General features: G+C 40.8%; 1 protein-coding gene across 1 annotated transcript; it reads right to left on the reverse strand.

Annotated features, from left to right (window-relative positions):
• Positions 1-207: 207 nt before the first annotated feature.
• LOC308178825 (lymphotactin-like) lies at positions 208-3,977 on the reverse strand. Its single transcript, XM_080557944.1, has 3 exons — positions 3,698-3,977; positions 1,110-1,227; positions 208-441 (listed from the first exon to the last, which is right to left on the reverse strand). The coding sequence occupies exons 1-3, from the start codon at positions 3,765-3,767 to the stop codon at positions 336-338; spliced, it is 294 nt and encodes a 97-aa protein (XP_080414070.1). The 5' UTR covers positions 3,768-3,977; the 3' UTR covers positions 208-335.
• Positions 3,978-14,483: the final 10,506 nt, after the last annotated feature.

Genomic DNA, 14,483 nt, shown 5'->3' on the forward strand with positions numbered 1-14,483 from the left:
GAGAGGTAATCTATTCTATAGCATGTGAAACAATCTGCCGTTCACCCTCAAATGCTATATGGGTCAGGACAGCAAGGAAGAGAAGATACCTACATTCAGTTGTAAATAAATATTGACAAGCACTTCGGAAAATAAACAGTGTAACAGAGTCCAGCTATAAAATTAAGTCAGCAGATATTCAGCCAGTGACGAATAGATTCTGATGAGTTCATGTTTGTTCAGAGAATTTATTGCCAACAAGGACTACAAGCAGATACTAAGGCTTTCTTCCCTGGTATGTGCAGCACTGATGATGATTCCATTTTGTTGGTCTTAGATGCTTGCCTGGGACAGGGTTATTTTTTTTTGGCAGTACGTTTTTGGTCTATTCTCTTCATAGCAACCTGCACCCATTTCTGATCAGGGTGTACGCAGATCTTGATACCTTTTGCGGTGATAAACCTGCAGGAAGAAAAAGTGAGACAGCAATTAAATTCTGGCCTACAAAGCCAGGCTTGAAGTGCTACTTTTATGCAGAGCATGAGGACCTGTATGGTAAAACCATATCACATGCTTGAGTTTGTAATAGTTACTTGGTATAACAGTGCATAGTAACATCAGTTCCATATCCGTGGCATAGGTATGTATGTAGCATATATGGTCATATGCATATATGGTGATATTCAATTAAGAAAAAGGAGCAGGTCCCAGATTTGATTAAAAAGCATGTGCTCGTGAAATCAAGAGACCAAACGTCTCCTAGCAGAAGTCATAGTTAATGCAAACTCTTTCACGTGATCTTTCCCCTTGGCTGAGTGTACTGGGCTTCTGGCTTTACCCTACCCCCTCACTGAGATTTCTTCAACTTTCTGGGCAGAAAGATGTAACTTCAGTGAGCCTTTTACCAGCATTCGTGAACAACATGTGTTCAGGCTCTCCAGGATCTCCCCTTTGTCTCCCTCACCTCCTCAGTTGCTGATTTACTGTTTCATGTGGGAACTGGAAGGGTGACTTGAACTAGCCTGATTTAGCAAGTTGGGCTTTGAAGTGTCTTCTGATGCCATTTTCCTTTTGATGGTAGCTTGTTTGCATAGGTGAGTCTGAAAGTGGACACTGTGCCAGATACTTACATGACAGCATTTAATGGAACTTGTTGCTTTTCATAGTTGACAAGCTGTCTGATGTCCAGTTTCTGTGTAGATAGAGTAACACAAGCAAATTTGCGCATTGGTTGACTTCCAACGCTTCCTACAAGGAGAAAAGTAAACAGAGAAAAAGGTGGTCAGTACTATATTCACATTTAACCGTAAAAACTGCTTTTAAATTACAAATTCCAGATGATTTCCAGCTATGGTTAGAACTGGGGTGTCTCATGAGATGTGCAGCCAGAATACTAATTATACAAAAGAGCTCAAGGTGTGTTTTGTGAGACTATCTCTGAAGTTTCATTGGTATCATCATGATTAGGTCTGTATCATGTGCACATAAGTGCCCATATGGAGTAATGCACCTTTACTAGGTAGATTTCAAAATGTTATCTAAATGTGGATCAATATAATTGCCCCTACTTTCCGCACAAAGGAAAGGAAAGCAAGGCTACTTGTCTCACACTGGGCATCCAAAGCTAGCCTAAAAAACAGCAACAAAAAACACTGGAAATATAGATTTAACTGGCAGAATGCCTAGTATTTGCATACTCTTGCTACAAGTCTAGTGTTATGGGTAGTGGAGTGCTACCTAATCCTATATTTTCTTCATCATTTAGATATGTTTCAAGGAAATGCAATGGAAATTAATAAGGAGGCAGCATCAATATAAAATTCTTTGTGCAACTGTCATGTTGCGTAGTAATAATGAAAAATGGCAGCTCATTTAAGTGAGATGGAGTGTACGTATATATTACTGGAAGCCTTTGCTTGATAATTTCTGTTTTTCCCCCAGCTTTCAAAGACAGGTTTGGGAAGGTGCGATGAGGACAAACAGAACACTGCTGTATTCTGAGGTTTATTTTAGAGGAATTTATAGAGAATGTGTCTTGAAGTCCAAGAGCTGCTCAGGTACAATTTGCTAAGTACAAAACCTGCTTCACATAATCTCATTATCTGAGAGTTTTTCTTTGTTTGAAGCAGTTGCAATAGCTGAAGTAAACGCACTTCGGCCTCTGCAGAAGCTGTGGCATGGCCAGTGCATGGGTACTGGCAGAGCTGCTAATTCTTGGGATTTTCATTGCCTGAAGGAATATCTCTTCTGAACTTGTATTAGTCACGTGCAATGCCATATATTTTCTTGAGATTCAGTGTAAGTACTGCATTGCTCAAATTGTTTTTTCAAAATGTGATGTTAAAGAGTTCAAAGATAGTCAAACAATCCTTAGTATCCCTGAAAATATTCTCTTCTACTAAGCCATTTCCAGGAAATGCACACAAGGAATACCAGCAGAGCTTCTGTAAACCTGGCAACAAAACCAAAGTTTTCGCTGGCACAAAATCTGCACCTATAACTACCCTTTTTTCCCATTCTTCTCCTATCCTTTGTCATTCCTCCTTCTAATCCTTTTTCTATCCCTTGCACACCATCCCAACATAATGTTTCAGGCTTGGGTAATATTTATGACAAATCAGGCATCCTGGAGCATGGCAGTACAAAGTGCCAGTCTGTGGTACTAAGGCACATTGCTTCGATGGACAGCAGTAGCACTAGTCAATCTATGAAAATGTAGCATGATCCAGCTATAGGGGTACTAAGACAAAGTACTCAGCATGTAGCTACATAATCTTGTGAATGCTTAGCAGGTCTTAGTTTGGTTTTGGTGTGGTTTTGTGAAGATGCCTTTTCTGGGTGTTTATATCTGCATGTTTTTGTGGGTTTGCATATGACTTGCATATGAGTGTTTTCTGTGATTTTTATCAGCTTGTTTGCGTAAAGCTGATTATAAGTGTACGTGTTTGTGTGTATGTTCTACATGTAGGTCTTCTACAAGATGCAAGTGGGTTAATCCGAAAGTCATAAACGTCACTACAATACAACCCCTCTTGAAACATGGCTAACAAACATGGTTCATTTCAGTGCTCATAAATGTTCTTAAACAAGATATTAAATTGTATGAAATCAGTAGAAGAGAGAAAACCTTGTATAGATCCCTTGCTTTCCTTTACACTTTTTGTTCTTAGTTTGCCTGTCTGTATCCAAAATATTTGTCTAGAAACAAGCATGTGGGTAATATGCGCTACAGAACTGGAAGAACTTCTAACAACTGGGGACATTCAGTTGATAAAGGCTTTATGGTTTCAGAAGGACACATTAAAAAAAAAAAAAAGTAGTACACCTATTTAAAGGAAAAGAATAAATCTGAAGCTGATTCAAGAAATAATGTATAAAAATGTTGTTAATGCATATGGCACCAGTGAGATTAAAAGATGTCGCATCTTCAAGCTTCCACAATTTTGAGAGATAATAAGGCACAAAAACCCTGTAAGAGTACTAAGGCATAGAAATTCTCTTTGCGTTAAGGCAGAAGCCAAGCACTAATTGATAAGACATCAGATGAGATCTCCCATAAATTCCCTCATGCTATAGCTGCCTTTCTTGTAGTTCTGATCTTGGTTTCTCGCAAGTGTGATCTTATGAATCAGCTCTGAGAATGAATCCTGCCTGAATGCGACAGCACACTAGTACAACATGGAGCAAATCCTGTCTTCCTCTTAGGTTGCAAACTTACCTTTTGCTGTGTGCACGGTGAAGACACCAAGCCAGAAGATGACCAGTATAACTGCAGTATGGAGCTTCATTGCTGGTGGCTTCTTTGTCAAGGCAGAGAAGAAAGTGGTTATCGTGAGCCCCCTTTCACAGAGCTTATATATTGTCACTCAGTGGTCAGTTCTTGTGCTCGCTTATTGGGGCGTCATGGTGGGGTTGACTGTCAGTGGAAAAAATTGAGTGGCAGTACTTTTTCTGGTGACAGAACCACCTCCTTCTCCCCACCCATTCTTTACTAGCCCCCCTGTGAAGGCTTTTCCTGCTCAAACCCTGCTTGTGGTTGCACTTGCTTCTTTGTTGCAAGTTAGGTTTATTTCAAGCTGCAAAAAGTGAGAGCTCTTGTTCTGTAGTGGAAACCTTTAATAAGTGTTCCTGTCCTTTCACACCTCGAGCTACAGAACTGCAGCTAAGTCCCACCACAGAGGAGAATAACATTCAGAGTTACCCCTTTGACCAATGGACCACTTGAAAGGGGAGTTGTGAGCTAATAGATGATGGAAACAGGAAAAAAATGGCATTTTCCATAGTAGCTATAGATTGTTGGTCACTTGAACGTGCAACTTAACATGTAGCTTTCACAGAATCACAGAATGGCTGAGGTTGGAAGGGACCTTTGGAGGTCATCTGGTCCAACTCCCCCTGCTCAGGCAGGGTCTCCTACAGCCAGTTGCCCAGCACCATGTCCTAGAGAGCTTTGGAATATCTCTGTAGAGATTCCACGCCCAAAAGAGTCCTGATCATGTCAAACATTTAACTTTCACCTGAAACAAATCAAAATGATACAAACTAGAATCTCTGGGAGCAATTAGATCTAATATGTAGTTATCTTCAATTGTGGAAAAAAAAAAAAAGGTTTGATTGTTTTTTTCCTTTTTTCTTTTTTCTTTTTTTCCCTCAATATTTAAGATCTGTTTTTTTGTAAGTTGCATACAGATGTACAAAATTAATTCAAATATCTCCTACACCAAAGAGGATCTCATTTGACTTTGTATTATCCATAAAAATATGTGCTTGAACACACACACAAAAACACCACCACCACCACCACATACACACAGAAAATGATCTCCCAAAAGCTTTGGAGGGCTGTCAGTCCCATTTCCTATGTGTGGTAGAACTTGTCAAAACTTCTGTTTTCTCTGTGATTTATGGCCAAAGCTGATATCACTAACGTGCTGGGAGAGGGTAACATTCTTTTATTTATAGAGCCAGATCCACTAGCCCTTGTGCTAGTCGTATATAACTAAAATACTGTGGTTTCACAGATAAGAGGTTCATTTTATGCTGTGGTCTCTCTAGTACAAAGAAGGGAGGTTGCTGGACTGGTCTGGGTTACTGGACATCATTGTTACATGACAGTGGTTTTGGGTTTTGCACCAGCAAATATTTCCCAAGCAAGTTGTGGAACTCCAGTGAACACATTTAGCAGCACCTGAGCTGGCATCATTGTCTGGAGCCTCTCAGGAGAAATATCCCCTCATGCCCAGTAGAAAAATCCCTGCTTTGCTAGGCCCAGCTGGGCCTTGTATGAATAGGTGATCACTAAGCTGTCTGATGCATGAGCTAGTAAGGCAGTGGTATAGAGTAGTTGTCAGTGCAATCCTGAAGCAAATGGGAATCTGCTCTGACTTCCAGGCCTCATCTCAGCAGGTTACTTCCAGCTTTGGAAATTTTTTATAGCATCAATATAAATTGCTTTACACGGGGAAGTACAGCATATGGAAGTCACTTCCCAGCGATTGCTCAGGAAAATTAGATGGAGCTAAGAACTGAGCTCAGATACTTGGCTCCTAGGCTGTAGTGGGTGATCTGTAACCCCAGTAATAGTTTGTAGCTCTTACAGTTAGAGAACATGCTACTTGGTTTACTTATACATATATGCATGTTATTTGTTCCTTGTGGTTTGATTCTTTCATCTTATGTATGACATGCAAACTAGAGAAGAGTAGGGGAAAAGTAGACTGTAAGCAGGCATAAGGTACTTGCTGCTTTGTTTGGCTGTTAAATCCACTTGTAATGCCAACGTAAGTTGCACTAAAATAGAAAACTAGACCCTTAGTTTTGAAGCCAAAGCTTCAACCCAAAATACCTAAAGTCCATGTCTAATGCCACACAGGGGAGTAGTTGTACTGACCTTAGCAGTGCTACTAGGAAATTTAATGTTACGTCTTTGTCCAAGCATTGCCGAACACTGCCTGAAATAACTCTCTGAATGAGATATTCCAACTTGTTGGTATGTGGCAGCTTTGGGATGCAAGACAGCAGCCCTGTCATTGATGAAAGAAATTTTCTCCCTGTTAGGACAAAAGATGGTCCCCCGCTTCTCCTCACTGGTATGGTACACGTGTATATTCACTGTTACAGTATCCACAGCTTTGAGCAAAAGGGTTGCCAGCTGTATTGAGCATGAGCCAACTCAGAAAAAGTCAGTCCTTCTCACAGAATCTCCTGCAGTTTGTAGGTTGATCCCTGAGGTGGTGTTAGAAAGTCTGTTGCTTCTTCAGTTTTTCACTGTTCTTGATGCAGGGTGGAAAAATTGCCTTGTGGCAAGTTTTTTCTGTCTTCATAGTTCTCATTTGCTGTGGTCTCTAGGGCTGTTCTTATGTGAAGCTGCCTTTTGGCTGCCACTTGGCTGACTCTTGTGTGGTTCACTTATCATAGTATGTTTTGGAAGCGTGCTGGAGTGAAATGATCATTTGTAGCGTGTGGTAAAGCCACAGTTGAAATGGATAGTATGATTTTGTAGTTACTTGATTGTATAGTCTGAATTGTGGATAAAGATGATTAACTGGACCATGATGCTTTCCAAGCTCTCGTCTACAGGTCTGCTGCTTTGCGTGCCATGACAACTGCCCTTCTCTGCCATACCTCTCGGTTAAAATGTGCCCTTAGTGCCTACAGGGAGCAGGTACATACAGTGGATAGGGCAGGTACGGATGTGTAGGTGTGTCAGTACCTAACATTTGAAGCCTACTGATCTACAAAAAAACAAAGGCTTTGAGTTTGACTCCCAGGCTTCCTATACAATGTGGGGAGAGAACCCACCACCTACAGCGTGCCCAAAGCATTAGGAAGTGTCTAGTAAGAAATACGGAAGAGATGGGATTTGGTGTTGTGGGAACAACCTTGCTTCTCATTGGGATCTGCGGCCCTGAGGCCTTTCCTGGAGTGTTGCTCGAGTTACTCTCCTAGAATGCAGCTGGCAGGATATGAGGGGCATGCTGCTCTCTGCTGTCTCTCTCTCTCACTCTGTTTAAGTGAAAGAACTTGTTCAAGATGATGGACAGCCAGTTTGAAACTTTGCCTAATGATACTTGACCCCACAGCCTTCATTTCCTTCACAATAAAGTATTTTGGGTTCAAGGTTGTAAGAAACTGACTTTTCAGTCTGAAATGATGCATATTTTGAATAGAACGAGTTAGTAAATATTAACGGATACGAAGAAGACACTGTGCAGCTGGGTCAGACTCTCATGTGGAAGAAGGGAGACGTAATCTCTAGTCCCTCTTCCGAAGAGTACTGGCTGTAAAACATTCATTGTTTACCATGCTTGCTTTGCCAGCAGTTGCAACAATGCAGATTAAACAGCCCCAGGAGAGCAACAGCAAACTCCTGCTTGAGACGCTCAAGGGCTCTTCTAAGCCCTTTAGCCCCTGTTTGTGTGGACCAGCCTGCCTCCATTTCACAAATAAAGCAACTGGGGTTTAGAGGGGTGAAAGGGGTATGTGAGAGTTATCACGCACAGCAGGAGGCAAAGTCAGAGCCTGCTCTGCCAGTACGGCTCCTAACCAACTGATGAATGCAATCACTTTCTTAGTTTTTAATAAGGTCAGGTCATTTAAACTGAAATAATTATTGTACATACCCTGCTTCATGTCAGCAAACCTGCTGAAGGAAAAAGAATATGCACGGGGCAGCATGTTGGGCCTGATATCAGAATTTCCTCACCACGGTAAAGAGTCTGAAGTATTGCACCTTCTCATACTGTAGTTAGCTTTCAAAACGATGGGCCAAGGTCTTTACAAATAAGTAAATTATATACTCCTAGAAATGGGTGTCTTCAGTGAATATTCTGGAGCCCCTTGAACTTGAAGATTTTCAGTATCTGGTCATCCAATCATCATCAGGGCATCCAATGTCTTTAAGAGGAAGCATGAAGAACCTCAGTTTACATGCATGGTTTTGAAAAAGCTGGACTAGATATCCCAGTAAGGAAAAGATTTTGTTGCCTTTATCTTTTCTCTGTGAGTATGTATACTCTTTCCTCTTTACTTACATAATAGAAAATGCTACAAATTGTTCTTAAAGCTCCTAATGTAAAGCTATAATCATGTGCTTATTATTGGCCTTTTTTTTGCTGCTGTTTATTAGCATGCTGTTTCAATAGGCCATCTCCCTCAGTCTACTTTTACTACAGGTATGTGACTGAAAAACAAATTACTGAAATTACATTTTTAATGAGCTTGTTTTCAAAAGGTAGCCTTCAATTTCCAGTGTACTTTGGAATAGTAAATAAAGAAAATACTTTTCCTTCATCTCTACTTTTAATTCAAGTAGGTTGTGCTTACCATCAGTTTTCCATATTACCATCTCATTCTCTATTTCTTCATCTTCTCTTCTGAGCAGATGATACGTTTTCTGGCATTACACTATTGTATGGTCTAATGCATAGCTATGAGGTCCGATGGGTGGCATCCCTTCCCATGGCAGGAGGGTTGGAACTAGATGATCTTTAAGGTCACTTCCAACCCAAACTGTTCTATAATTCTAAGATAGGTAAGACCATTTCATTAGAAGTATCTTTGAAACCTGCAAGATTTCTGTATGATCTGCAGATCCTGTCCTATCGAACAGCATAACAAAACAACACCTGACTTAATTCAGGGCAGATTCAAGTATTATACAGTGTGCAGGCTACTTTCACTCTTCCAGGTTACTTGTCTCATGTGTTCTGGGATACATTGTCCGATGCTGTACTTTAGTACGTGCACAGTGACCGCAGCAGTTGTGGCATTTTGTATCTGTTGAACTGCTGCCTGAAATTCATTTGTATATTCTCTCTCTTTCCACCCTTCCTTCTTCAGGCCTGAAGCTGATAAGAAATGTTTGTTCCAGTTTTAATTCTTATTGAGCTCATTAAATCTTGACCAACCAACCTACTGTCCGTACAGAAAAATACCCTCTTTCAGGAACATATGTATCTCAAGCTACTGTTTTTAGGGTGGGAGATATTAGCATCAGGAGATATGTTTCTGTTAACTGAAGATCCAATATACACGTCTTATGCTGAATGCAGTAAGCAAGTATATTAGGTATGATGAATCTGACCCTAATATATTTTGGTGTTGCATTGTTTCTTAACAGTTGGAGAATTGGTTAAAAAAATACTGACAAATGACATCCAGTTGTGATTTCCACATGATTTCACTCCTCCCCTCCTTCTTTCCTCTCTTTTTCATCACTTTTGGTCTCAGATTTTATGCTGATTTCATAGGTATTTCTGGCATTTAATTTCACTTTCTTATTGAAATTGGTTTCAAATTTATGTTGTACCTTTCCACTAGGATTGTCAGGTCTTGCTCCATAGTTCAGCACAAGTTGAAGTATTTACTCTTAAACTCACGTGAGGATTAATCTCTGCTAAACAGTCCAAATTAGGTGTATAATAAAGACCCACTGAAAACAGTGACCCACTTCAGTAGTCTGTTGTTTTGGTTTTTTTTGTTGGGTTGTTGCATTGAAATATGGTCAGGTAACAGCTGATGACAGCATTAGCATGTTTTAGGAAGCTTCTGCCCCTCACCTGGAAATGGTAATCTGCGTTCAGTCTTTTTCATTCACACTGAAACGGAGTGGAAATAAACACATGCTCAGTGGTCACAGCTCAGAGGCAGTGACTTTTGATCAAATTTGATCAGTTAAATCACATCTTTAATAACTAGTCTGTTTTGTGCTGGTTTTGGCAGAACTCTTCCTTTTGAAATGTAACCATATTAACAATGCTTTCTCTTAATCATATTAGAGTTTTTGCTTGTAGGCCATCTGTTTCCAGTACTATGTTGCCAGCTTTTCCTTCCTCCTGCTAACACGTTCCTCTCCTGATGTAGCGTGTGCTCTTAAATAAGAAGTTGTTACAAAATCTTTCCCTCAGGCATCCAACTTGAAGCTTTCAGATATGTAAAATTAGACTGAGAATGATTTGGTTTGAAAGGGACCTTGAACCAAACATACGAAGGCAGCTGAATGAAGTCATGCTCCTGTTTTGCTCCTGTTTTAAGTCAGCTTAAATGCATGCTTCCATACAGAAGAAGTCTTTCATTTCTTTCAGCATGTTTATAAATGAGCAGTTCTACAGTCACCCAAGAGTTTCCAAGAAGTCTCTGATCCCCAACTTTGTAACCTTAGTTGATCTTGTATGTTACAGTTCTTCATGAAATCCATACCAGCAAGCTAACTGAACACCATGCAAAGCTATAGCTGCAGAGAATCGTAAAGGTGACTGTGACTCCTGTTTCAGCATGTACCCTATTTAAATAACTTTATAGAATTGTACTAATTTTTTCTGGGAATTCATGGAATATTCTCAGATCATCCTAATAGTTTTTTCTTCCTTTTTTTTTTCTTTTTTTTTTTTTCCTTCTTTCTCCTCCTCAGTTCTCAAGTAAAACAGACAATGGAGATTTTGATTAGCTTTTTTTTTTTTTTTTTTCCTCCCATGTGTGTCTTATCTGTAGGATCAAGGGTGTGGGAACCATGTCTTACTCTGTAAGTCTTCAGGAGAAGAGTCAAAGCTTTTGAGTGAAAAATAAATATACTTGTCTGACCACAGGTATCTATGTCTGTGGACACTGGGGATAAATCAGAACCAATATCTTGCTTCTGGATAAACCTGAGCTTTCCTCAAAATACTGAAGAAACTCAAATTCTTATGTTTTCTCAGTGTGGATGGTTTCCTCTACTGTATCTCACACTCTGGAAAGAGCTGCTTGGCCAATTGCTATGAGCTCAAATTCCTTTGCTCCGTGATGGTCACCACAGAGAATACGTTGAAGAACTAAGATTGTTGGGGAGAAGAGATATAAAAACACAGATCAGTGATATTTATATGTCTCAATCTCATCTGTTGTGTGTGTAGTATTATTTACAAGAATGCAGGGTTTTTCTTACCATTGTCAGGAAATAATTTTTGCAGTTTGTAACTATTTTAGCATTTGGAGTTGAGGGCTATATAAAAAGAGCATCACAAACAAAGTGACAGGTTTGTGACAGAAAAACAATAAGCAGAACCAGGACGCTTAGATTCAACTTTCAGTCCCTTATCTGCTAACTCCTCTTGTTTCCACCAAAGAATTATTCTAACTCCTTGGCATGTGTTTTCACCAGCCAAAGAAAACCCTACGTGCTCTCTGCTGTCCTGTGGCTGTCCAATTCATGTGTGCTGACTGGACTGCTGCCAAGCAGTGCATGCCCTTATTCTCCTGGCGTTTCCCCACGGTGGAGGCACTGTGTTGAGTCTTTCTCTCTATTCAGAGACTACTCTTTTGCAAAGCTTGCAGGGATTTCTTTCTTTTAACATCAGTTGAAATTGGTCAGCGTATTAAAAGTAAAGGGAAGGCAGATGAATACCGCACAATTATTTTTTGAAAAGGTTACCTTCTCTGAACTTTGTAAAAGGGAATCCTTGGGATTTATTTCTTCTGTTTTTCCCCACATAGGTGATTTCATTTGTTTAAAAAAGTAGTTATAAGTGTTTTTAATAACAAAACCTTCATGAGGTCCTATGACAGAATTTAAAAAACTTGCTAGATTTTAATTTGCAGTTATGGCTTCCAGGAGAGGAGGAGAAGAGGAAAAAAATAAAAACAATAAAGCAAAGGGGAGAAGAAGGAAGGAAGGGACCACTCCAGCATTTTTGCAAGAGAAATTCAGGGGATCTCTTTTTAATGAGGATTTTTTTTTCCTTCCTTCAAAATTCAGAAGAATTATAACAGGCATAGCTATTATAAGGAGTACTTTTTTACTTAATCTCTCAGATGAAGAACTGTCACACTTTCTAACCACACTACTGGTGAGGTGCATTGCCTTTCTTCATGCTGGTTACTATAATCTGACAATTTTGGGCCACATCCTGTTCTATGAAGTATTAAAATATTTCTTAAAACTGCTCATAGCACTTGACCATCATCTGCTCTACAAAATGAGACTTCGTGCTTGTGCAGTTGTACCTTTACACTGACACAGACTGAGAAGTGCTTTCCTTTCATTTGGCTTCCATCTTTCCTTGGCCATTTCCTCGGTAAGCCAGTATCAATGGGAGGGTCGCAGTGCAAATGAAGGCTTAAATGACAGGGGTGAGGAAAAAAGAACTCAGCTTGCACGGGCCTGCAGCAGACACCTACTCTTGATAATGTTCCGCTCAGAACTTTCTGAAAGAATCCTTGGGGTTTATGCGTTCTCTGGGTTTTTCCCCTCAGCATCACTATGAGTATGAAAGCCTGTGTTAGACAAATGCACCAGTCTATATTATTCACCTGAGCTCAATGCAGTGAGTGATGCAATGTGGGAGGCAAGATGGGAAAATTCCTCCCCGCCGCCCCCCAGATTAGCTTTCATTTTATACTTTGTAATTTCAAAGAACAAGCTGTGGCTGTTAAATGCTGTTTCACTTTTCCTTTGCAAACTACTTTTATCTCTCGCTAAGGGCTGCAGAAAACCCCACGTGTCTATGACAGCAATAAATTAAGAGCTCCCTCCCATGGCTGTCACATTTCTTGCACTTAATTCAGCTGATTTTGGCATGGCCACGGGCCACTTTATCCCTCTCCTATGGTTCAGTGTGGCCCAATGTGCAGCACTCTGCACAATCTAGCAAAGCACACCAAACCTGCTGACTGCCCTCACTTTCCTCCCATAAACAAAACCACCCCAAATTAACCACGTCCCAGTGGCCAGTAAGGCCACCTGTTTGTGCCAGGTCTAGCTTCAGACTATCACTTTGCTGTATGTGCACTAGCTTACTTATTGACCTATGATACTTATTTCTTCCATCCCAAAATATTACTGTTCTTTGAGATAAGCAGCTGTTTTCACAGAATCACAGAATGGTTGAGGTTGGAAGGGATCTCCGGAGGCCATCGGGTCCAATCCCTCTGCTTAAGCAGGGCCATCTAGAGCAGGCTGTCTAGGCCCTGTTTAATATGTGGAATGAAAAGGCTACTGACTTTATAATATACAGGCATGCATAGCAATAGATGACCTAATCTCTGCTTGATAGAGCAATTTGTACTTCTGAACTAAGCAGGTATTGATGCAGCCCCAAACTAGATAGGACAGGTGTCAGCTGTTTGTAGCTAGTTAGAAAAATCAAGGACTGCCCTATTTATCCCAGTCCTCACCTTGCTCTAGCTCTTCTTGTTGTCAGTCCGCCTGCGAGCTGAGCTATTTTACCTCCTTTCGCCATCTGCAACCAGCAGATTCATTTTGAGTAGCAATAATGCTTTTGCACAGTGTTTCTTTCCTGAGGTTCTCAAAAAGTTGTAAGAATATTAGAAACTATAACTGGGACCCCTCATTCTAAAAGGGGAAACAGGTCTGGCAGAATAGAGAAGTAGTGCTGTAGCAGTGCACTGTTCCTCAAATAGGCTGTGGAGAGGGTGTTATAGCCGCTAGGCACTGCTTCTCTTTGCTGGAGTCCTCTGCTCTGTCAGGGGATAAGGCTTTGTTGTTCAATTAGAAGTAAGATAAGGTCTACAGCCTCAGTCTCAAAGAAACAACTAGGAAACAACTAATGTAAAGTAAGTAGAAGCCAAACTCTCACCTTGAGTTAGTAATATCATTTTTCAGTGGCAATTAGCAGTGGTTTTTAAAAGGAGTAACCAGAGATGGGAGAGTGCCTATATTTTGGTCCAGGCTGGAGGGATGCTCAGGTTATGCTGCCCAGACTTTGTCACATTCCTTTATTATTATGGAGACCTGCAAAACCGATTTATCAATCAGAATGCAATATTACCAGCAGCTTGTTTCATATTCAACTAGGAGGAATTATTTTGCAGATAAATCTCCTTCATCCACCTATTGTTTAGAGAAGCATTTGGTCTATATATACATTTGCTGTGCCTATTTCAATGCTGGAAGTGTTCAAGGCCAGGCTGGATGGGGCTTTGGGCAACATGGTCTGGTGGGAGATGTCCCTGCCCATAGCAGGGGGGTTGGAACTGGAAGGACTTTAAGGTCCCTTTCAACCTAAACCCTTCTGTGATTCTATGACTTGTATGGATGGTTTTATTGTTTGGCAATGAAGCCCGCAGGAGATGTGCAAATCTGGTGCTCCTTGCAGAACTGCAGGAGTCCCCTCATGGGGAACCAGAGCTGGGAAGTTAGCAAAATCTTCATCTCTGTCTCTGAATTTGTACCTTGATCCTTGTGGCAGCAACTTGGTTGAGCCTCACAATCATGATTTGTTATTCAGCCTTTAAGCACTCTCGTGCTCCCATCTGATCTCTCCTTCTGTGCCCTCTAACTAAATATATCTCATTCCTCTGTATCTTCTTCATGAAGGGAGCACAGCTCTCATTGAAAATCAATTTGATGGGGTTGAGGTCCGAAGCTCTGCCAACTCTCTAGGCTCCTGAGTGCCCTTTTGCTTCTCCTGTGAGTGAGGTGAGACAGGTGGGTCATGGAGGCTGCTGCTCCCCCCCCCACCCTTCCTTCAGACCTAATGTAGGCAGCTTGTGACGTGAGCATGGGC

This window comes from Anser brachyrhynchus, assembly GCF_964034855.1.
Source record: "Anser brachyrhynchus genome assembly, chromosome: 1".
In the NCBI taxonomy this organism is placed as follows: domain Eukaryota; kingdom Metazoa; phylum Chordata; class Aves; order Anseriformes; family Anatidae; genus Anser; species Anser brachyrhynchus.